We start from the raw sequence: 23178 nt of genomic DNA, 5'->3' as shown, positions 1-23178 counted from the left end.
AAACAAGTCACAAAGCTAGCAAGCACTACAAGGGTAGGAATCGCGGCGGCCATGCACTTGCAGTGGCAGTACATAGCGCTCTGGTCAGCTCTGCAAGGAAGCCACACACACACACACAATGACACAATTCGTCAAGTCCTGCGGTGCAAGTGCAATGCACATCAGAAGGGCCAGAGGGGCCCCCCTCTGGATGAAATCAGCTTTGCACATTGCAGGGAGAGGGTTAAAAGGCGGGCACTGCACGGCAGCCTGCAGATGAGGGAGGCTGCTTTCCAAAGCACGATCGATTTGGCGCCAATCACCGGTTAAAGCGGTGAGCCGCGCGCGATTAGATAAAAATCATGTGCCCCGGCGCGCCGCGCGCGTGCCCCCGCGCGCCTGGGGTGACGCCGGCGCGTGCCCCGCGGGGTGCGTGGTGCCCAGGTGGCCGCCCCCTCGCCCGCCCGATCCCACCCGTGGACGCCCACGATGCGGTTTCCCCCAGAGCCCTCGGCACGGCACGGCACGTACGCCGCCCCGAGCTCCACGGGAATGCACACCGGCGCCCGGGCCCGTACGAGGTGGAGGGGTGCCGTGGTGCACGAGGCCACGAGCACCGCTCCGGGGCCGGGAGTGCCAGCCAACGGAATATAAATAGGGGCGAGCAGGGGTTCAAGCGCTACCATCCAGGAGCCGAGAATCTCTAAAAGGCGCCGCTCCCGTCCACGGCGCGGCGGGCAGCAGCGAAGCGTCGGTTTCAGAGGCCGGCGGGCCGGTCGAGTCGGTGGAGGGAGGGTGGGTAGATAGATAGCTAGCTACTAGCGGGTAGCGGAGAGGGTCCAGTCAGTGGGCGGGAGGAGCGAGGGGCCGGGACCGGGACGATGGCGTCGCGGAAGTCGCCGGTGGCGGCGGAGGAGCGGGCGGGGACGGGGACGGGGGAGGGGAAGGGGGAGCGGTGCGCGGTGGAGGAGGTGGCGCTGGTGGTGCCGGAGACGGACGACCCGTCGATGCCCGTGATGACATTCCGGGCGTGGGCGCTGGGGCTCGGCTCCTGCGTCGTCCTCATCTTCCTCAACACCTTCTTCACGTACCGCACCCAGCCGCTCACCATCTCGGGGATCCTGGCGCAGATCCTCGTGCTCCCCGCCGGCCGCTTCCTGGCCGCCGTGCTGCCCGACCGCGAGGTCAGGATCCTCGGCGGCAGGCTCGGCAGCTTCAACCTCAACCCGGGGCCCTTCAACGTCAAGGAGCACGTCATCATCACCATCTTCGCCAACTGCGGCGTCTCCTACGGCGGCGGCGACGCTTACTCCATCGGCGCCATCACCGTCATGAAGGCCTACTACAAGCAGACGCTCAGCTTCGCATGCGCCCTCCTCATCGTCCTCACCACACAGGTACCTCCGTCGGTCCGTCCTACTACGTGCTAGTTACTACTGCTTAAAATAACCAGGGGTACAGCAGCTCAAATTATATTGTTTTCGTTCGTTTCTTCAGTTCTGCTGCTGATCACGGATTCTAGTATCAAAAAATATAAATTCAAATGGTTTAAAAAATATTTTTAATCTAAATAATAAATAAAATGACGTATCTAAATGCCTTCTAAAAGTTTATAACTTTATCTTCATGATCTTTTAGAGCGCTTAATAACCTGCTCTACGAATTAAACCAATTTTTTTTAAAGCCTGAGCAGTCTCAATGATGAACTAAATGCTGTTAACCTGTTACCAGGCACTAGCACTTAGAATTGACCCGTCTCTAATCTATATGTGTCGTCATTTCATATTCACGTCTTTGGCACGCGAATGTAACGTGCACACTTGGTCTAGAAGACTAGAATCAAAAGTGCGGCTGATAAGCATATGCATCCTCCTCATCAAGATGCGCAGAGCAGTCTATATCGTATTTGTTCCCTGGTTACCACCAATCATGGCCCCCGGGGAAGAAAGCTGAAAAGGAGGTCTGAAAAGTCTCACGCCGATGTCACGATGAGACCATGCATGTATGTACTCGTGCTAGGACGGCCGACAAATAATTGGCAGGATTTTGTTTGTTTGCACGCACATGCGTCTTCAACATTTCGTAGTGGGGGTGGGGAGCTTCAGAATCCCTGTCTGGTTGCTGGCTCTAGCCTCTAGCTGAGAAAACATTTTTTATGAAGAAATATAAGTTGAAACAAACATTCTTTGTGGAGGAATGTACATGACAAAAGAAACTGGTTGGGTTAATTAACTATTGTTCACTGTCCTCAGTTAAGTATATAATAATCCAAAAGCAAAGGTTAGATGCTGATGCAGGCATGGAGCGCAGAGACAGATGGCGTTTGACTGGTGAAATTCTAACAATATAGTACTTGGCCGTCGCTGGCATGGCCACTGCAGATACTGGGGTACGGCTGGGCTGGGTTGCTGAGGAGGTACCTGGTCGACCCTGCCGAGATGTGGTGGCCTTCTAACCTTGCCCAGGTCTCACTCTTCAGGTAATTTTATTTACTTATTTATCACCCAGTTAATACTGACGAGTAATTTCTCAGTTACTACTTACTAGTAGCCCTGTGTGCTGGGTGGTAATGGTAACAATGTTACAATGGCGTATGGTGCATGTACGCATGCAGGGCGCTGCACGAGAAAGAAGAGGAGGGCGGCAAGTCCCGTGGCCCGTCGCGGATGCGCTTCTTCCTCATCGTCTTCTTCGCGAGCTTCGCGTACTACGCGCTGCCGGGGTACCTGCTGCCGATCCTGACCTTCTTCTCGTGGGCGTGCTGGGCGTGGCCGCACAGCATCACGGCGCAGCAGGTCGGGTCCGGGTACCACGGCCTCGGCGTCGGCGCATTCACGCTCGACTGGGCGGGCATCTCGGCGTACCACGGCAGCCCGCTGGTGGCGCCGTGGGCGTCCATCGCCAACACGGCCGTGGGATTCGTCATGTTCATCTACGTCATCGTGCCGCTCTGCTACTGGCAGTTCAACACGTTCGACGCCCGCAGGTTCCCCATCTTCTCCAACCAGCTCTTCACGGCGTCGGGCCAGAAGTACGACACCACCAAGGTGCTCACCAAGGACTTCGACCTCAACGTCGCCGCCTACGACAGCTACGGGAAGCTCTACCTCAGCCCGCTCTTCGCCATCTCCATCGGCTCCGGCTTCCTGCGGTTCACGGCCACCATTGTCCACGTCCTGCTCTTCCATGGCAGGTACTTTATACTGCATCAGCCCTTCCCTCCCACTTTGATGGACCGTCGCATCCATGAGCGGTGTGCTGACCAGTCGTCGCTGTACGTGCTCCTTGACACAGCGACATGTGGAAGCAGAGCAAGTCGGCCATGAACGCGGTGAAGCTGGACGTGCACGCCAAGCTGATGCAGAGGTACAGGCAGGTGCCGCAGTGGTGGTTCCTCATGCTGCTGCTGGGCAGCGTGGTGGTGTCCCTGCTCATGTCCTTCGTCTGGAAGGAGGAGATGCAGCTGCCGTGGTGGGGGATGCTCTTCGCCTTCGCGCTCGCCTTCGTCGTCACCCTCCCCATCGGCGTCATCCAGGCCACCACTAACCAGGCACGCGGCGCTCCCGCTCTACTGCCGTCGCCACTGCCGTCATCGTATCGTCTGAACCCTGCTGTTTGTCCGTGAAATTCCTTGCAGCAACCGGGGTACGACATCATCGCGCAGTTCATGATCGGCTACGCGCTGCCCGGCAAGCCCATCGCCAACCTGCTCTTCAAGATCTACGGCCGGATCAGCACCGTGCACGCGCTATCGTTCCTCGCAGACCTCAAGCTCGGCCACTACATGAAGATCCCCCCACGGTGCATGTACACGGCCCAGGTACGTAGTGGTCGCTGTCGTCGTCGTCGTCCCCCTTCAGCAGACCTTTCGGGAGACGCCGCCCGCATATGAATGAAACTGGCCCTAAACCTGCGCCGCAGCTGGTCGGGACGGTGGTCGCCGGCGTGGTGAACCTGGCGGTGGCGTGGTGGATGCTGGACAACATCGAGAACATCTGCGACGTGGAGGCGCTGCACCCGGACAGCCCGTGGACGTGCCCCAAGTACCGCGTCACGTTCGACGCGTCGGTGATCTGGGGCCTGATCGGCCCGGGGCGGCTCTTCGGCCAGCACGGGCTGTACCGCAACCTGGTGTGGCTGTTCCTGGTCGGCGCGGTGCTCCCCGTGCCGGTGTGGCTGCTGAGCAGGGCGTTCCCGGAGAAGAAGTGGATCGCACTCATCAACGTGCCCGTCATCTCGTACGGGTTCGCCGGGATGCCGCCGGCCACGCCCACCAACATCGCCACCTGGCTGGTGACGGGCACCATCTTCAACTACTTCGTCTTCAGGTACCGCAAGGGGTGGTGGCAGAAGTACAACTACGTGCTATCGGCGGCGCTCGACGCCGGCACCGCCTTCATGGGTGTGCTCATCTTCTTCGCCCTCCAGAACGCGCACCACGAGCTCAAGTGGTGGGGCACGGAGGTGGATCACTGCCCACTCGCCTCCTGCCCCACCGCGCCGGGCATCGCCGTCAAGGGCTGCCCGGTGTTCTGAATCTTCCGACGTGAGCGTAGTAAGCAGTGTGTGTAACAGTGTAAGGAAATGTTTGCTACGGGAGCCATGGATTCAACCAAGCATCGATTAACCGATGCAGTGCTTTGTCACTCGTGAATGTAACGCCATAGCGCCAGTGGTGGATTCAGATTTCAGAGGGAGAAAAAAACACAGGCCCAGTGTCTTTGGAACGCCCGAATTTGGAGTCATCTGGAACCGACGGCTCAGGTTTACTGCAACCAACAACTTAGCACTTGCGATCTAGCGTGTGTAATAAAAGTCTGCACAATTCGAAGCTCGGCGTGTCAAGAACAAGAAGCATATGTGCGGAGAATACCGGAGCGGCGAAAACTGCATGGTTTTTATTTAGAACAAGAAGCATATGACGATACAGTTTTTACTCCATGTCATAGCTTCAAGAATCCACAAAACACAAAGGAATATACAGACTGATATTTGATAAAAGCGAGAGTATGATCAAGCGATCTCATGTGGTGAAAGTTGGCTAATAAAAGTTGCTCTACGAATACCTGGTTCTGGAGTGCCGTCGTCCATCCTCCTCATCCTCACAGATTGTACACTTATCACCTGAAAGCAGAAAGTCCTTGGCTACTTGCATGTCTTCTTTGAACTCTGGACGCCGGGCCTCTGGATGCTCAAAGTGGCAGCTCGAAGATTTCCTCTTCCCTTGCTGCGATGTGTTTCCTGCAGATCCATGCAATGTGGCCGTCATCTCTGTATCGAACACGCCACAGGCCAAATCTCTGTGCTATGTCCATCCCCGTCAGAACCCCTTGCCCTTTCAAGAAATCCACAAGCCATTGCCTGGCTGCTGTCATATCCTCTCCCATGTCGCTCGTGCTACCATTCCTTGACTTGCCATACAGTGCTGCCGCGCCCAGAGCCCCCACGGACATGGCAGATGCAGTTGTGCCGTACAAGGCCGAGGAGTCCAGCAGGCGCACCACCTCCCTGCTCAGGTCAGGTATCATCTCTCCCATCCCAACGATGAAATGCGCGCCGATCTTCAGAGCAAAGGTCAGCAGCTTCATGAACTTACTCATGTAAGGTAGCAAGGATTTCACCGTCTGGTTGTCCACTTGAATCAGGTCACAGCCGAGCTGATCTTCCACTACATGCATCTCTCTACGGAATTCACATAGCATATGCACCCGTAAGGACCGCATCCCAGGCAGTATTCTTGTGACCAGCTGTTTGGACCGGTTGTCCAGGCTAACAAGATAAAACATCTGTGGCACTTTCCTCTCCTCCAACTGGGTGTTGTAATTCATCATGTAGTCCATTTTCCTGTGGAGTTCAGTCAAAAGGTGATACTCATAGTACCTCAAGCTTGCGATTTCCTCCTTGAGGTCCCTTATTCCTTGTTCCACTCTCTTCAATCTTTGTAGAACCATCTCAACACCTTTTGCAATGCCTAATATGGAAGGATCAACCACATCTGTTTCGGGGATGATTTCATGTTGCTGCTGATTGTCAGGGTTGACAGCAAGTTCAGTTGCGAGGTGCTGTAGATCATAGTATCTACGGTGAAGAACCTCATGGAAATCATCATCTGATAGCAATTCTCTGGCATGATCTGATCCTGATTGTAAGATGATCCTTTTATTGCTTTCAATGGCACTCCATGTATGCTCGTAATCATACATGCTTTCTGCAGGCAATGACAAAAGAATTTGCTTCATTCTCTTCAGAGGCAGCTGCTGTGTTTGGAGGAACCTATGCGGTATGAGATATTTTACACAGTCTGGCCTGATAATGCTTTCCTCGAACATCAAACTTGAAGACAGGTTTAGTATGGTTGGGATTATTAACTTGTGGAATATCCTCACCATGTCAGTAACACTTTTGCTGGAGCATGCAAGCACATCGACGGATGACTCTAATGTACTTCCCAGCACCACTCTGACATGGATACTATTGACCACTGTATAAATAAGATTTTTCTCCAAGATGTAGAGTGCACCCTGTTGTTGTCCCATGCACATGATCTTGTTCTGCAAACGAACCTGGCAAAAAAAAGCATTGTTCCATAAAGTCAAAAAACATGTCCAGAAAGTAACTCTGGTATTCTCAGTACATACCAAATAGCATGCATATTACTTTTGGCAGCTATGCTAGTTAGAGCCTTAGAGGAACAGAATGTTTTACCTGAAGCCTTGGAAAGAAATCGCCTGTCAAAAACATATGTATATCTGTGCATTTAAGACACCTTCCAACATATCTGCACTCTGGCATGGCCAAGTGCCACTGCTGAGCACCTTCTTTGCTTTCCTCAAGAATTGATGGCACTAGAAGTAATGTGTCTGGGTTTCCAGGTTCCTGTTCATAACACAATTCAAGCTTCAACAGCAAATTTATGACATCATTGCCCTGGAAAGATGCACCGGCTCTCCAGTTTGACCCTTGAATTTGGTTGCACAGCTTCTCTTGTAGAATCTTCTCAAGCTCTTGTTTGCGGATAAAACCACTTCTTTCTGTCTTGATTGATTTCAGTGTAGCCAGTTGGTTAAGGACATATCGACAGAACCAGTCGCAATCCAAGATCAGTACTCCAAGATCCTCAAAAAATATGATTTCACCCAAGTTATGCAGTGATTTTGCAACCGTACGTCTTCTTGTGTCCACTTTCTCTACATTATCACGCCTTGATCTCAATCTTAGCTCTGGAATGTTGAGCTGACATATCTCACGGAACTCAGACCATTTGATTACAGCTTTATTATTCTTCAACCTCCAGTCATGCAAAACTCTAACCAAATCATTGCATACTTCATAAACTTGAGGTACTTGCTGGAGGATTGTCTTAATTGTCATCCTCAAGTGATGGGTGAGTCTACTTACTGAAACCAATGATCTTGCATCCACGGCAAAAACAGTGGGGTAAATTTCTGCATATGAATGGAATTCTTCTCTGAGCCTTTGTACAAGTGTGGCAATTGGCTGTAGCCCTTCTGGCAGATGAGCTACCTTGTCATAATGGGTGAGAACTATAGTTACACTGGGAAGAAATAATTGTGAGACTCTCTTAGAATTTGAAACCAAAAACTTAAGCCAATATATTAGCTCCAGTTCAATCTGCTCTATGCTTTTGGGATACCTATTAGCAGGCTTCAGAACCAAACTAGATACAATCATGAAAAAGCATGGACCACCATGCACCAGAAACATAAAATCATGTGAGGGAAAACCCTCCTCTTGTCCATCAAGATTGTACATTGTCATTTTTGTGTTGCCATCAAAGAAAACACTACTTTTATTCTCATTGGTGTACTCCATTTGCAAAACCGGATTCATCAAAGTACTTGTTATATTTATGTGAGGCGACTTCAATGGGTTCATGCTCTGATTTATGGAGTTATGTAACGTGCTTTTACCTGCATGGCCACCACAAATTGGGTTATCAGTTGCAACAAGAAAAAATGAAAATAAAGGTTTTTTTTCCCGTCTTTGCATGTCGAGGTATTATTTTAGTGGCTAGTATTGCAAGCGAATGTGATTTAAGATTCTAGAGTAAAATGAGGTTTCACGTTGTTTACTTAGCAACTCTCCAAGTTAAGAGAGAAAACAAGATGAACATTGTGTACTGATTACTGATCTAACTACTACATTTCTGCTTACAGCAGATAATGAGGGTAATAATGGATAATGCTGAATTGCTGATGATACCTGCTGATTCCTGACCACATAGAAAAACCCGGCAGCAAGTAGGAGCACTTAGTGGCAAATCAAGAAAATCGTTTGGCAGAACAAGACTCTCATTTTGACAGAGCTTCTCATAAATTTGGTCCGTTTTACCAGCAACATGCAAAGGTGTTCCGTGGAGGTCAATTTCTTCAATCCAAGGGTTGACTTCTAAAGTGCTCATAATGGTCTGCAGGATTGCCTCCCCCTCAACTCCCTTACAGCCTCTCAAAGACAAGCTACGAAGAGTGGCATTCCTCTCTAAACTAGTAAAGATTTTGACAACATCATTTGGCTTCAAACTTGCATCATTGCATATTGCCAGCTGAATTAGGCTCTGGTTTGTCTCCAACATCTGCAAGATAGCAGGTACACCAAACTTGCTTATATTCGCTCGCTCTCCTCCAAAACTCAAAACCTTCAATGTGGTATTGGCTTGTCTCTGAAGTGGAGAAAAGGTGCTAAGAGGGCATAGCAAATGCTCCACCCCTACTCCACCAAATCTATTTCCATCCAAAGTCAAGTTCTCTAAATAGCTGTTCTTAAAAAGCCCTGCAGCTATATACACCACTGCTTTGTCCCCAAGGGAACACTTGCTGAGCTTCACAGTTTTCAGGCTCCTGTTCCGTTCAAGGACTCCTCTAAGCTCTTTGGTCCATTTGGACTTTAGTGGGACACTTGACATGTCCAGTGTTGTCACTGTGGTATTCCATGGCAGAGCACAAGCAACCCGTTGCAGCCCTGTTGAGCTAATGCTGCTGTAGATCTTCATGCTCCCAGTCTCAGGCAGGAATTCAACAATTTTACAGCTGTTCGTGCCACCTTTTGTACCACAACCGTGTCCCCATATGTGAACCTCCACTCTACGGTTGCGTGCGAGTACAGCAGAGATAAGTGGAGCCACTGTAATGGAGCTGTTGTCAAGGATGATCAACTTCTTCAGCATAAAGTTCACCTCAATCATCTTGGAGAGTTCTTCTGCCCCCTTGGATCCTATGGAGTCCTCCCATATTTGGAAATCCTCCACACTTCTGTTGTTTGCCAAAGCTGAAGCAAGCAACGTGGCTCCAGTTGATCCAATTCTACATTCAGAAAAAACAACTGCTTTGATGGTGTTGTTCTGGTGAAGCATCTCCGAAAGTGGAACAAAAGCATGTCCTGGTTTTGTGCTGAAAACATTCTTCTTGAATTCCACCTGCTTCACGCTTGAGCCAGGGCCTAAAAGTGAACAGAGAAGTTGCAACCCTTGAACCTGCCATTCAATACCATGGAATAGGATGTTTCTCAAATTCATGTAATTCTCTTTATACTCCACAAGATGACGAAGAAACCTGTGCAGGAAGTTGACACCACTGTTGTCCATGCAGACATGAATTCCTAGTGATCTCTCACTTTCCATGGACAAGGCTGATTCCAAATTTGCTGGAACCTGGTAGAACGCGATGTTCTCCAAGTCCATGTAGGACTGCAAATCAATATCTCCAATATCTCTGGCATCATCCCTCTTAGATGGTGATGTTATCATGATTATCCTATCACTCATGCTTAGGAGGGGATGGTGGAGTGTAGATGAAAGAGAGAAGCGCAAAGACAAAGGTTGCCTTAATCATGGAAGGGGAATTCAGATGTACATGGCTAAGGAGCAATATGCTTTATGAAGTCAGATGCCACATGTTGCAATACTGAAGATGGTGTGGAAAGACAAGACAAGGAAAGAAATCAGATTCCTGCCTTGTCAAGGGGGCATCATAAAGAAAGGAACCATCTTTAACTTTGCCGACCTGGAAAGACAACCAGTAACTACATAAATTAAATTCAACTACTATAAAAGATTCAACCATGAGAAAGTAACGGAAGAACATCAGCTCAAAGCAGCCCCACGAATTATTTAATGTATTTCATATAATAATATACCAAGATCTAAAAATTTTCTGTTGGCTTCCTGTAAATGCTCTGAGCCTCTGATCTTAAGCACACCATGTGTCTATATGTATACGTATATCCCATAGTGCCTATGTGCAGCATCAGCACATGCATTATTCAGACAAAAGTTTGTGCTATTTAACCTTTTATTATTAGCAGTTCCAGAAACTAAAAAGGAACTTAACTTCAATTGAATTTACATCATTACAAGTCAAGATATAACGTAATTACCTTATCGAGTGTAGTTTTATATTGTGTTGTTCCACCATCGCATTGTTCATTCAAAGCAAAGAGAGATTCTCATATTTGTGCATCAAGTAGCGAACATGTGGCCATTAACTTTTAGGCAAGCAAAGGGTCTGCCTTGAACCTCGGCCGTTACATAAACATCATACAGCTTGAATTATTAACCAGAGGCGCAATTTCACTGGCATGTCCAACTGAAAACATATCATGAGCAGCAAGCATATCATAGAATAGAAACATAGGAATCACAGATTGAATTATTAAACAGAGGCGCATACTGTCCACTGTATACACTTTACAAGTATATTTTTCACAACCTGATAAAACACCATATAGAGAGGTTTATGACTTTTTTTGTTTTCTTGGAAAAGCACAATTTAATCAGAAGAGGAGGCTGGCCCAAGCAGCAATAAACGCAAAGCCCCCCAATGGTGCCGGTGAAGAAAACTTCCTGTCTTCAAGATAAGCCACGGTGTAGCACCTAACAAAATTGTACATCCTCTGTCAATAACGATTTTATGACACAATTCCAATGTAAATGAAAGATGTCAGAAGAACAAATTCATTTTTCTAATTCAATGTCTTCTGATAATTTACGTTTTGGTTAGGGGGGGACCAATGCTTACGTTCCAGAGAAGAGCACAATTCCAGCAGTGAGGAGCCCTCCGAACTGCAAACACGTCAAGAATCGGAGAGTCCATGTAAATTAACCGGGAGGTATCGTAACAGCAAAAATATTGAAGCGGGCAGCACTGGTACTCACAACGTTGGGGCGCTTGGTGATGGGCGCCCCGAGCAGCGCCGCGGTGTGGACGAGATGGTACAGGGACGCCGTGTGCCAAACCTGCCAAAACCATTCACAACAAATTATAAAAAGCAAATCGCTAAATTGGGAAGAACGAATCGGAGACCGTAGAGGGATGCGGATGATGGAGAACGTCATCTACCTCTTTGTACGCGGGGTTCTTGGGGCGGAACATGTGCGCGCCGTAGGTGCCGAGCCCCAAAGCGGCAACCCCTGTCAAATCAACCACTCATCTCGGTGGTCTGATTGAGGAAAGAGGATTCCAGGAAGAAGGGGGCGGGGGCGGGGGCGGGGGCGGGGGAGAGGACGAAAAGAGTGAAGAAAAAAGGTAGGTTACCGGAGACGGCGGCCACCTTGTGCCACAGCATCGGATCCGTCGCCGCCAACATCTTCCTCTTCTCTCTAATTCGCCTTCAACCTCCTTGACTTGTTGCTGCAGCCGCAGCCGCAGCCTGCTTCAGTATTATGTCCTGCTTGGCTCCTTGCTAGTCAGCGCTGACCGTATTATGATACACTACTAGCGTGAAGATAGCAACTCGACTCTCCATACAAGTAGTAAATATCTGTTTGGCTGGATATATTTTTGGCTGCAGCTGTGGACTGTGACTGCAAGTCTCCTCAGCGCGCGACACTGCAGCAGCAGTAGCAAATGGCTGCAGCAGCCGAACGATTAGGGATGGCAATGGGTCGGGTTCGGATCGGGTAGAGTAAATACCCGCCCGCGACCATACCCGCGGGGATTATCCATATCCGCCCATGACTATACCCATGGGTAAAATTTTGTACCCGTGCCCGTACCCATCGGGTATCGGGCGGATATCGGGTATCTGTCGGGTATAGCAGCTTGGTGCATTCTCTCTAAATGAAGTCTAGTGCTGTGCTGAGCGTCGCACATCGCCATGATCACCGGACGCACATAATATTGTTGCACAGTGCAGTCGTGTAGATGTAGCCATGGACATGTGTTGCTAATGTTTTTTTGTTAATAAACTTCCAACTCGTCAAAATCGGAGAGTAGCTAGCATAGTCGTCTGGTGTATTAACACTCTCTTAGCTCAAGTACTTGTATTAGATGGTACTACGTATTGGCACTTTATCAAACGTACTGGCACTAGTACTAGAACCAGATCAGAAGCATCAGCATACAGGGAGGGATGGCAGTATGATGAGCTGTCGAGGGTGGCGGCTAGCTAGCGTACTGGTAGGTTGAAAATCTAAAATCACTATTTTCGGATATCCGTCGGGTACCCGCGGGTAAGAAATCAAATCCGTACCCGACCCGTAATAAAATTGGGTCGGGTACGGATAAGACCCACGGGTCAAATTTCGTGCCCGAACCCGTACCCGACGGGTCGGATATCCGACGGATATCCGAACCCGCGGGTAAAATTGCCATCCCTACGAACGATGTATCTAAAACTAGAGATGATATATAAAAGGTATGAATAAAATATATAGTAGTTACATATAGAGGAAATTTATAGAGTAATATAGGTTAAGTATAAGTTAGTATATAGGAAAGAATCTTATTGATTGGACTGGAATATTCTTTTTAAACTAGAAGTTTCCTATATAACAAAGCCGGTTCAAAATGACGCTCCCAAGTCTATTCACGTCACCGTCTAAAATTGCAGCCATCGGATCGCGCATCGACGTACGGCGAAGCATCCTACCCTTCTCCGTTCTACGACGCCCGCGAAGCTTCCAGATCAGAGAAGGCCCCCCTAGAGCTCCATTAGCTCCCACCACGGAGCATGGTGCCAGCAACTCCACCGCCTCACCCCTCCCCCCGTGCCGGTGGAGATGGTCGTCGCTCCGTTCGGTCGTCTCCGCGACCGCGAATCTTCACCCCGCGTCGTCGCGTCCTTCCTGCTTCCGGCTCCAGCGCTCTGGTGTCCGGCACAGCTCCATCGCGTCCTGCAAAAGGAGGTAGCGGGGTGGCAGGTCAACCCGCCCCGGGCTTCAAGCACAGTGTCATCGGCAACCTCCAGAGGTGCCCCACCCCTATTGTCGCCCTTCTTATCTCCTTCCTCACCAAGCAGTCCCTGCAGTGCGAGGTCTCTAAATTGGTGAGGCTGACACAGATGTCACACGGATGTCGCTGCAACGCTCGCCCATGCTGCTCCCTCTTCAAGGACGCGACTTTCCTCCATTGTGGCATTGTTGATAAGGCCGATCTTGCTGGTGTGCACTCTCTCAGGTTACTTTCGTCCACCCCCTCCACCCCAACCTGTGCTGTCCGGAAGACAAACGGGCGACGAGAAAAAACATTCTGAGCGCAGCCATAAACGTCGTCGACATTAGTCGCCTGTCTCCATTTGCTGAATCGCAGGTATGCACATATCTATATCATGTTCCTTTATTTTCCTTCAAAGTTTAAAGTTAATTTAATTAATTATTTTGTACCCCCAGTTTCAAACTTTAGACTTTGGACAATTAGGAATCAACCAGGAATTCAGATCAAACAAATATACGTGAAGTTGTGGCCTAGGGTAGACAGTCTGGACCTGATTGAACTTGATATTATAATCACACTAATCCCCTCTGTCCTCACCTTTTCTGTATGCATGTCTGTGAGATAGTGTCGCACACATCTCCATCGCCTCAGGCCAGCTCCCCTTCAAAAAAATGGTGAAGTAAGCCTATCCTCATTCCTTCGGAGAAAGTTTGCGTAAATATAACAATCCAATTCCAAATATTCAAACAGGAACAACTAATGCTTGTCATTATTCACCAAGCTCTATTTTAGATGATCTTGTTTGTTCCAGATCCAATTAATGCATTTATACAGTTGTTCTATCTTTTGTATATACATATACAATCTACAGTATATATGAATAGATTGTCTGAAAATTACTGTTGTTGCCACTTATATTACAAATATTTTGCTGACAACTACTTTATGTTTTACCTTTGCCATAGTTATATGAACAACATAAAGTTGGGGCGTATTCTTGGCCTTCGCCTTCGGCTTCCTGACATTGTTATGTAATGAAATTAGTTGATTTAGTTTCATAATGACTTGATCTCTTGCTTGAAGCTGTTGTTAATTTTCTAAGGAATAAAACTCTCCTGCATGTGCATTGCATTACTTTATAGCCATTATTGATCCAATATAGTTCTGCTGATAGGATTACTCTGGCTGGCACATGGTCTTATCTTCGATCACACAAGAATGGGTACACAGTGGAACACGAGGTGTTTCTTCTCTTCCTTCCTGCCAAAACAAAAAAAGAGATTTCCTTTGCCCTTCGTATCAAAGGCCTCTTGACACTCTCTCTCCACATGTCGAACAGATTGAGGATGGCGTCAGTAATTGCTTCCAAGATGATATTTGATTCTGTTGTGCTATCTATAGTCTTAAGATAAAAAAACAAAAATAATAGAGAGATGTCATGTTAATATCACAACAAAAGGGTGAGTGAAAGGGAAATGTGCCTTTGGGCCATTTCTAAGTATTTTGGTGATTGAGTGCAAACACAAGTGCTTAAATGTGAAAATGTGCCCATGGTTGAACAAAGTGCAAATCACAGGTAAAGGTATGTTTCTAAGCCTTAGTACATTGGTTTTTGTGTACTAATATCTTGTCTAAGTGTTAGAAACAAGAAGAAGAAGAAAAGAAAAGAAGTGGAGAGTGGCTGTGTACGGCCAAAGGCTGTTTCGGGCTGGGGCACCGGACTGTCCGGTGTGCACCGGACAGTGTCCGGTGCGCCAGACCAGCGCGGCGCAAACCAACCGCTCTCGGGTTTTTCTCCGGCGACTTCGGCTAAAATTCACCGGACTGTCCGGTGTGCACCGGACTGTCCGGTGAGCCAACGGTCGGCTGTGCCAACGGTCGGCCGCGCAATCCGCGCGAGACACGTGGCCGAGCCAACGGTCAGAAGGGGGGCACCGGACTGTCCGGTGTGCACCGGACTGTCCCGTGCGCCAACGGCTCCCAGATCTGCAACAGTCAGCAACGGTCGGTTGCGCTGTTTATGGAAACAAATCGGGCACCGGACAGTGTCCGGTGTGCACCGGACTGTCCGGTGCACCCGACGACAGAAGGCAAGGATGACCTTCTAGATTTGTTCTCAACGGCTCCTAGCTGCCTTGGGGCTATAAAAGGGACCCCTAGGCGCATGGAGGAGTACACCAAGAATTCCTACAACATTGCTAATCACCAAGACATCGATTCCGCGCATTTGATTCATTGTGATAGCATCTAGAGCTCTTGTTGAGTTGTGAACTCATTGTGTTGCGTTGCGAGCTCTTGTTGCGACTTGTGTGCGTGTTGTTGCTCTGATTTTTGAGTCTTGTGTGCGTTGCTCATTCCCACCTTACTCCGTGCTTCTTTGTGAATTCAATTGTAAGGGCGAGAGACTCCAAGCTGTGGAGATTCCTCGCAAACGGGAAAAGATCAAAGGAAAGAAAAACACCGTGGTATTCAAGTTGATCATTGGATCACTTGAGAGGAGTTGAGTGCAACTCTCGTCCGTTGGGACGCCACAACGTGGAGTAGGCAAGTTTTGTACTTGGCCGAACCACGGGATAACCACCGTGTCAACTCTGTGATTGCTTTCTTGTGGTTATCGTGTTTTGACTCTCTCTAGCCACTTGGCAATTACTGTGCTAACGCTTAATCAAAGTTTTGTGGCTATAAGTTTAAGTTTTTACAGGATCACCTATTCACCCTCCCCCCCTCTAGGTGCTCTCAATTGGTATCAGAGCCGTTCTCTTCAAGAAAGGGACTAATCGCCCGAAGAGATGGATCCTAAGGGAAAGGGGATGGTGATCGACAACAACGAGAAGGAGTCCATCTTCAACGAACCGAAGAATGACAAGTCTACCGACTTGGGTTCAAGCCACAAGCGAAAAGATGGGAAGAAGAAGAAGACAAGGCGCATCAAGGAGATCGTCTACTACGACAGCGACGAATCCTCTTCTTCCCAAAAGGACGACGACCACAACGACTACGAGAAAAGGAAACCGGTTAATTCGAACTTTTCTTTTGACTACTCTCGTATTCCGCAAAGTTCAAATTCGCATTTGCTCCCCATTCCACTTGGCAAGCCCCCTCACTTTGATGGAGAGGACTACGGATTTTGGAGCCACAAAATGCGTACTCACTTGTTCTCTCTCCATCCTAGCATATGGGAGATTGTAGAGAGTGGAATGCAATTTGATAGCTCGGATAGCCCTATGTTTATTAATGAACAAATTCATAAAAATGCACAAGCTACTACTGTTCTCTTAGCATCTCTGTGCAGGGAAGAGTACAATAAGGTGAGCGGCTTGGACAATGCCAAGCAGATATGGGACACCCTCAAGATCTCTCACGAGGGCAACGACGTCACCATGCTCACCAAAATGGAATTGGTGGAAGGCGAACTTGGAAGATTCGCTATGATAAGGGGGGAGGAGCCAACTCAGACATACAACCGGCTCAAGACCCTTATCAACAAAATAAGGAGCTACGTAAGCACGCGATGGACGGACCACGACGTCGTCCGACTAATGCTCAGGTCCTTTACCGTTCTTGATCCTCATTTGGTGAATAATATTCGTGAGAATCCTAGGTACACCAAAATGTCGCCCGAAGAAGTCCTAGGAAAATTCGTCAGCGGGCGAATGATGATCAAGGAGGCAAGGTATGTGGACGACGCCTTGAATGGACCGATCAACGAGCCGCAACCTCTTGCTCTCAAAGCCACAAGGAGCAAGGAGGCGCTACCCAGCAAGGTGGCGCAAATTGAGGCGGCCGGTCTTAATGATGAAGAGATGGCCCTCATCATCAAAAGATTCAAGACGGTGCTGAAGGGTCACAAGGGGCAGCCAAGCAAGAACAAGACAAAGGGGAAACGCTCATGCTTCAAGTGCGGTAAGATTGGTCATTTTATCGCTAACTGCCCCGATAACGATAGTGACCAGGAACAGGGAAACAAGAGGGAAAAGAAGAAGAATTACAAGAAGGCCAAGGGCGAGGCGCATCTAGGCAAGGAGTGGGATTCGGATTGCTCCTCCTCCGACTCCGACAATGAGGGACTAGCCGCCACTGCCTTCAACAAATCGGCCCTCTTCCCCAACGAGCATCACACTTGCCTCATGGCAAGAGAAAAGAAGGTAATCACTCGTAATGCTAATACTTATGATTCTTCTAGTGATGATGAATCTAGTGAGGATGAAATTGATTACTCTAGTTTATTCAAGGGATTGGATAGAACTAAGATAGCTAAGATTAATGAGTTGATTGATGCCTTAAATGAAAAGGATAGAATCTTAGAGAAACAGGAAGACCTTCTATATGAAGAACATGATAAATTTGTTAGTGCACAAAATTCACTTGCTTTAGAAGTTAAAAGAAATGGAATACTTTCTTGTGAACTTTCTACTTGTAATGAAACCATTTATTCTTTAAAAGGTGAAATTAATGTTTTAACTGCTAAACTAGAAGTAGCAAGTAACTCTTGTGTTGAAAATATTACAAATTGCACTAGGTGTAAGGATTTTGATGTTAATGCTTGTAGTGAACACTTAGTTTCAATTTCAAAACTAAATGATGAAGTGGCTAGTCTTAATGCTCAACTTAAGACTAGCAAAAGTGATTTTGAAAAACTAAAATTTGCTAGGGATGCCTACACGGTTGGTAGACACCCCTCAATTAAGGATGGGCTTGGCTTCAAGAGGGAAGCCAAGAACTTAACAAGCCATAAGGCTCCCATTCCCGCCAAGGAGAAAGGGAAGGCCCCTATGGCTAGTAGTACAAAAAGGAACCATGCCTTTATATATCATGATAGGAGACATGCTAGAAATGCTTGTAATGATTTTGATTCATATGTTTATGATTCTCATGCCATGTTTGCTCCTAGTTCTTCATATGTGTATGATAGAAATGTTACTAGGAGAAATGTTGTTCCTAAAAGAAATGTTGCTTATGCTCCTAGGAAAGTTGTGAATGAACCTTCTACAATTTATTGTGCGTTAAATGCTTCCTTTGCTATTTGTAGAAAGGATAAGAAAATTGTTGCTAGGAAGTTAGGGGCAAAATGCAAGGGAGACAAAACTTGCATTTGGGTCCCTAAAGATATTTGTGCTAACCTTGTAGGACCCAACATGAGTTGGGTACCTAAAACCCAAGCCTAAATTTGCCTTGCAGGTTTATGCATCCGGGGGTTCAAGCTGGATTATCGACAGCGGATGCACAAACCATATGACGGGGGAGAAGAAGATGTTCACCTCCTACGTCAAAAATAAGGATTCCCAAGATTCAATTGTATTCGGTGATGGGAATCAAGGCAAGGTAAAAGGGTTAGGTAAAATTGCAATATCTAATGAGCATTCTATTTCAAATGTGTTTTTAGTAGAGTCTCTTGGTTATAATTTACTATCTATTAGTCAATTATGCAATATGGGGTATAACTGTTTATTCACAAACATAGATGTGTCTGTCTTTAGAAGAAGTGATGGTTCACTAGCTTTTAAGGGTGTATTAGACGACAAACTTTACTTAGTTGATTTTGCAAAAGAAGAGGCCGGTCTAGATGCATGCTTAATAGCTAAGACTTGCATGGGCTGGCTGTGGCATCGCCGCTTGGCACATGTGGGGATGAAGAACCTTCACAAGCTTCTAAAGGGAGAACACGTGATAGGATTGACTAATGTAAAATTCGAAAAAGATAGACCTTGTGCAGCTTGTCAGGCAGGTAAACAAGTGGGAGGAGCACATCACAACAAGAATGTGATGACCACTTCAAGACCCCTGGAGCTGCTGCATATGGACCTCTTCGGACCCGTCGCCTATCTGAGCGTAGGAGGGAGTAAGTATGGTCTGGTTATTGTAGATGATTTTTCCCGCTTCACTTGGGTATTCTTTTTGCAGGATAAGTCTGAAACCCAAGGGACCCTCAAGCGCTTCCTCAGGAGAGCTCAAAATGAGTTTGAGCTCAAGGTGAAGAAGATAAGGAGCGACAACGGGTCCGAGTTCAAGAACCTTCAAGTAGAGGAGTTCCTTGAAGAAGAAGGGATCAAGCACGAGTTCTCCGCTCCCTACACACCACAGCAAAATGGTGTGGTAGAGAGGAAGAACAGGACGCTCATCGACATGGCGAGGACAATGCTAGGAGAGTTCAAGACCCCCGAGTGCTTTTGGACGGAAGCCGTGAACACGGCTTGCCACGCCATCAACAGGGTCTACCTTCATCGTCTCCTCAAGAAGACGTCGTATGAGCTGCTAACCGGTAACAAACCCAACGTATCTTACTTTCGTGTATTTGGGAGCAAGTGCTACATTCTAGTGAAGAAAGGTAGAAATTCTAAGTTTGCTCCCAAAGCAGTAGAAGGGTTTTTATTAGGTTATGACTCAAATACAAAGGCGTATAGAGTTTTCAACAAATCATCGGGTTTGGTTGAAGTCTCTAGCGACGTTGTATTTGATGAGACTAATGGCTCTCCAAGAGAGCAAGCTGTTGATCTTGATGATGTAGATGAAGAAGTTGTTCCAACGGCCGCTATGCGCACCATGGCGATTGGTGATGTGCGACCACAGGAACACCTGGAGCAAGATCAACCCTCTTCCTCAACTATGGTGCATTCCCCAACACAAGACGATGAACAGGTTCATCAACAGGAGGCGTGTGATCAAGGGGGAGCACAAGATGATCATGTGATGGAGGAAGAAGCGCAATCGACACCTCCAACCCAAGTTCGAGCGATGATTCAAAGGGATCATCCCGTCGACCAAATTCTGGGTGACATCAGCAAGGGAGTAACTACTCGATCTAGATTAGTTAATTTTTGTGAGCACTACTCCTTTGTCTCTTCTATTGAGCCTTTCAGGGTAGAGGAGGCCTTGCTAGATCCGGACTGGGTGTTGGCCATGCAAGAGGAGTTAAACAACTTCAAGCGCAATGAAGTTTGGACACTGGTACCTCGTCCCAAGCAAAATGTTGTGGGAACCAAGTGGGTGTTCCGCAACAAACAGGACGAGCACGGGGTGGTGACAAGGAACAAGGCTCGACTTGTGGCAAAAGGTTATGCCCAAGTCGCAGGTTTGGACTTTGAGGAGACTTTTGCTCCTGTGGCTAGGCTAGAGTCAATTCGTATCTTGCTAGCATATGCCGCTCACCATTCTTTCAGGTTGTTCCAAATGGATGTGAAGAGCGCGTTCCTCAACGGGCCAATAAAGGAGGAGGTATACGTGGAGCAACCCCCTGGCTTCGAGGATGAACGGTACCCCGACCACGTGTGTAAGCTCTCTAAGGCGCTCTATGGACTTAAGCAAGCCCCAAGAGCATGGTATGAATGCCTTAGAGATTTCTTAATTGCTAATGCTTTCAAGGTTGGGAAAGCCGATCCAACTCTTTTTACAAAGACTTGTGATGGTGATTTATTTGTGTGCCAAATTTATGTCGATGACATAATATTTGGTTCTACTAATAAAAAGTCTTGTGAAGAGTTTAGCAGGGTTATGACTCAGAAATTCGAGATGTCGATGATGGGCGAGTTGAACTACTTCCTTGGGTTCCAAGTGAAGCAACTCAAGGACGGCACCTTCATCTCCCAAACGAAGTACACACAGGACCTGCTAAAGCGGTTTGGGATGAAGGACGCCAAGCCTGCAAAGACACCGATGGGAACCGACGGACACACCGACCTCAACAAAGGAGGTAAGTCCGTTGATCAAAAAGCATACCGGTCCATGATAGGTTCTTTGCTTTATTTATGTGCTAGTAGACCGGATATTATGCTTAGCGTATGCATGTGTGCTAGATTTCAATCCGATCCTAAGGAGTGTCACTTAGTGGCGGTGAAGCGAATTCTTAGATATTTAGTTGCTACGCCTTGCCTCGGGCTATGGTATCCAAAGGGGTCTACCTTTGACTTGATTGGATACTCAGACTCCGATTATGCTGGATGTAAGGTCGATAGGAAGAGTACATCGGGGACGTGCCAATTCTTAGGAAGGTCCTTGGTGTCATGGAAATCTAAGAAACAAACCTCCGTTGCCCTATCCACCGCTGAGGCCGAGTATGTTGCCGCAGGACAGTGTTGCGCGCAACTACTTTGGATGAGGCAAACCCTCAGGGACTTTGGCTACAATGTGAGCAAAGTCCCACTCCTATGTGATAATGAGAGTGCTATCCGCATGGCGGAAAATCCTGTTGAACACAGCCGCACTAAGCACATAGACATCCGGCATCACTTTTTGAGAGACCACCAGCAAAAGGGGGATATCGAAGTGTTTCATGTTAGCACCGAGAACCAGCTAGCCGATATCTTTACCAAGCCTCTAGATGAGAAGACCTTTTGCAGGCTGCGTAGTGAGCTAAATGTCTTAGATTCGCGGAACTTGGATTGATTTGTAGCATACATGTGTTTATGCCTTTGATCATGTTCATTCTGCATTTTGTTGCTTATATTGGTGCTCAAGTTGTACAAACACTCCCTGGACCTCACAAGTCCGTTGCAAAGTGATGCACATGTTGAGGGGGAGATGTGTTACAACTTGACCCTTTGAGACTAACCATATGCTTGAGTTTGCTTGATTTAGTCTCGAAGGAGAATTGAAAGGGAAAGGTGGACTTGGACCAATGAAAGACTTCCACTGCACTCCGATGAGAGGGTAACTTATTCCAAGTTCATCTCATGAACTCTTATTGCCATTTGATCCTAATTGTAGACTTTGGTGAGGCAATGGGGTTACAGGGCCAAGATTTATCCCGTTTTGGTGCTTGATGCCAAAGGGGGAGAAAATAAAGGGCCAAAGCAATAAATGGATCAGCTACCACTTGAGAGATTTGAAAATAGTAAAGTAGAGCTTTTGCTTTGTCAAAACACTCTTGTTGTCTCTTTTGTCAAAAGTTGGCTTCTTGTGGGGAGAAGTATTGATTATGGGAAATAGGGGGAGTTTTTTGAAATCTTTGATCAATCTCTTTTTGGAATGACTCTCTTTATGCTTCAACATGTGTGTTTGATTTAGAGATAGAGATGTGAGGTTGATTTACAAAAACAAACCAAGTGGTGGCAAAGGATGATCCATATATGCCAAAATTGAATCAAAATGAATTTGAGTTTCATTTGAAGTGATATTGCACTTGTTCTTGTTGCTTTATGTTGTGTTGGCATAAATCACCAAAAAGGAGGAGATTGAAAGGGAAATGTGCCTTTGGGCCATTTCTAAGTATTTTGGTGATTGAGTGCAAACACAAGTGCTTAAATGTGAAAATGTGCCCATGGTTGAACAAAGTGCAAATCACAGGTAAAGGTATGTTTCTAAGCCTTAGTACATTGGTTTTTGTGTACTAATATCTTGTCTAAGTGTTAGAAACAAGAAGAAGAAGAAAAGAAAAGAAGTGGAGAGTGGCTGTGTACGGCCAAAGGCTGTTTCGGGCTGGGGCACCGGACTGTCCGGTGTGCACCGGACAGTGTCCGGTGCGCCAGACCAGCGCGGCGCAAACCAGCCGCTCTCGGGTTTTTCTCCGGCGACTTCGGCTAAAATTCACCGGACTGTCCGGTGTGCACCGGACTGTCCGGTGAGCCAACGGTCGGCTGTGCCAACGGTCGGCCGCGCAATCCGCGCGAGACACGTGGCCGAGCCAACGGTCAGAAGGGGGGCACCGGACTGTCCGGTGTGCACCGGACTGTCCGGTGCGCCAACGGCTCCCAGATCTGCAACAGTCAGCAACGGTCGGCTGCGCTGTTTATGGAAACAAATCGGGCACCGGACAGTGTCCGGTGTGCACCGGACTGTCCGGTGCACCCGACGACAGAAGGCAAGGATGGCCTTCTAGATTTGTTCTCAACGGCTCCTAGCTGCCTTGGGGCTATAAAAGGGACCCCTAGGCGCATGGAGGAGTACACCAAGAATTCCTACAACATTGCTAATCACCAAGACATCGATTCCGCGCATTTGATTCATTGTGATAGCATCTAGAGCTCTTGTTGAGTTGTGAACTCATTGTGTTGCGTTGCGAGCTCTTGTTGCGACTTGTGTGCGTGTTGTTGCTCTG

General features: G+C 47.7%; 3 protein-coding genes across 3 annotated transcripts; 1 reads left to right on the top strand and 2 right to left on the bottom strand.

Moving 5' to 3' along the window:
* Window positions 1-625: 625 nt before the first annotated feature.
* LOC542140 (oligopeptide transporter 3) lies at window positions 626-4670 on the top strand. Its single transcript, NM_001305852.1, has 6 exons — window positions 626-1376; window positions 2361-2458; window positions 2594-3172; window positions 3274-3529; window positions 3617-3799; window positions 3901-4670. Exons 1-6 carry the CDS (start codon window positions 861-863, stop codon window positions 4513-4515), a joined length of 2247 nt encoding a protein of 748 aa, NP_001292781.1. The 5' UTR covers window positions 626-860; the 3' UTR covers window positions 4516-4670.
* A 189-nt stretch (window positions 4671-4859) lies between these two features.
* Window positions 4860-10489, bottom strand: LOC113839499 (uncharacterized). The gene is made up of 4 exons (NM_001367798.1): window positions 10372-10489; window positions 8203-9998; window positions 6685-7910; window positions 4860-6542 (listed from the first exon to the last, which is right to left on the bottom strand). Exons 2-4 carry the CDS (start codon window positions 9758-9760, stop codon window positions 5172-5174), a joined length of 4155 nt encoding a protein of 1384 aa, NP_001354727.1. The 5' UTR covers window positions 9761-9998; window positions 10372-10489; the 3' UTR covers window positions 4860-5171.
* Window positions 10490-10615: 126 nt separating this feature from the next.
* Window positions 10616-11713, bottom strand: LOC100274792 (uncharacterized). Its single transcript, NM_001149073.2, has 5 exons — window positions 11529-11713; window positions 11334-11404; window positions 11150-11230; window positions 11013-11056; window positions 10616-10867 (listed from the first exon to the last, which is right to left on the bottom strand). Exons 1-5 carry the CDS (start codon window positions 11578-11580, stop codon window positions 10768-10770), a joined length of 348 nt encoding a protein of 115 aa, NP_001142545.1. The 5' UTR covers window positions 11581-11713; the 3' UTR covers window positions 10616-10767.
* Window positions 11714-23178: the final 11465 nt, after the last annotated feature.

This window comes from Zea mays, chromosome 1, assembly GCF_902167145.1.
Source record: "Zea mays cultivar B73 chromosome 1, Zm-B73-REFERENCE-NAM-5.0, whole genome shotgun sequence".
In the NCBI taxonomy this organism is placed as follows: domain Eukaryota; kingdom Viridiplantae; phylum Streptophyta; class Magnoliopsida; order Poales; family Poaceae; genus Zea; species Zea mays.
Note: the sequence above shows the minus strand (reverse complement) of the source record. Positions and strands in the feature narration are given on the sequence as shown.

Coding starts and splice junctions, on each gene's coding strand:
- LOC100274792 (NM_001149073.2), bottom strand. CDS start 11,580: ATGTTGGCGGCGACGGATCCGATGCTGTGGCACAAGGTGGCCGCCGTC. Junction 11,405..11,528: donor CAAGGTGGCCGCCGTCTCCG/GTAACCTACCTT, acceptor TTGATTTGACAG/GGGTTGCCGCTTTGGGGCTC. Junction 11,057..11,149: donor TCACCAAGCGCCCCAACGTT/GTGAGTACCAGT, acceptor ACGTGTTTGCAG/TTCGGAGGGCTCCTCACTGC.
- LOC542140 (NM_001305852.1), top strand. CDS start 861: ATGGCGTCGCGGAAGTCGCCGGTGGCGGCGGAGGAGCGGGCGGGGACG. Junction 3,530..3,616: donor TCCAGGCCACCACTAACCAG/GCACGCGGCGCT, acceptor AATTCCTTGCAG/CAACCGGGGTACGACATCAT. Junction 3,800..3,900: donor GGTGCATGTACACGGCCCAG/GTACGTAGTGGT, acceptor CCTGCGCCGCAG/CTGGTCGGGACGGTGGTCGC.
- LOC113839499 (NM_001367798.1), bottom strand. CDS start 9,760: ATGAGTGATAGGATAATCATGATAACATCACCATCTAAGAGGGATGAT. Junction 7,911..8,202: donor ATGTGGTCAGGAATCAGCAG/GTATCATCAGCA, acceptor GTGGCCATGCAG/GTAAAAGCACGTTACATAAC. Junction 6,543..6,684: donor ATTTCTTTCCAAGGCTTCAG/GTAAAACATTCT, acceptor TTTTTTTGCCAG/GTTCGTTTGCAGAACAAGAT.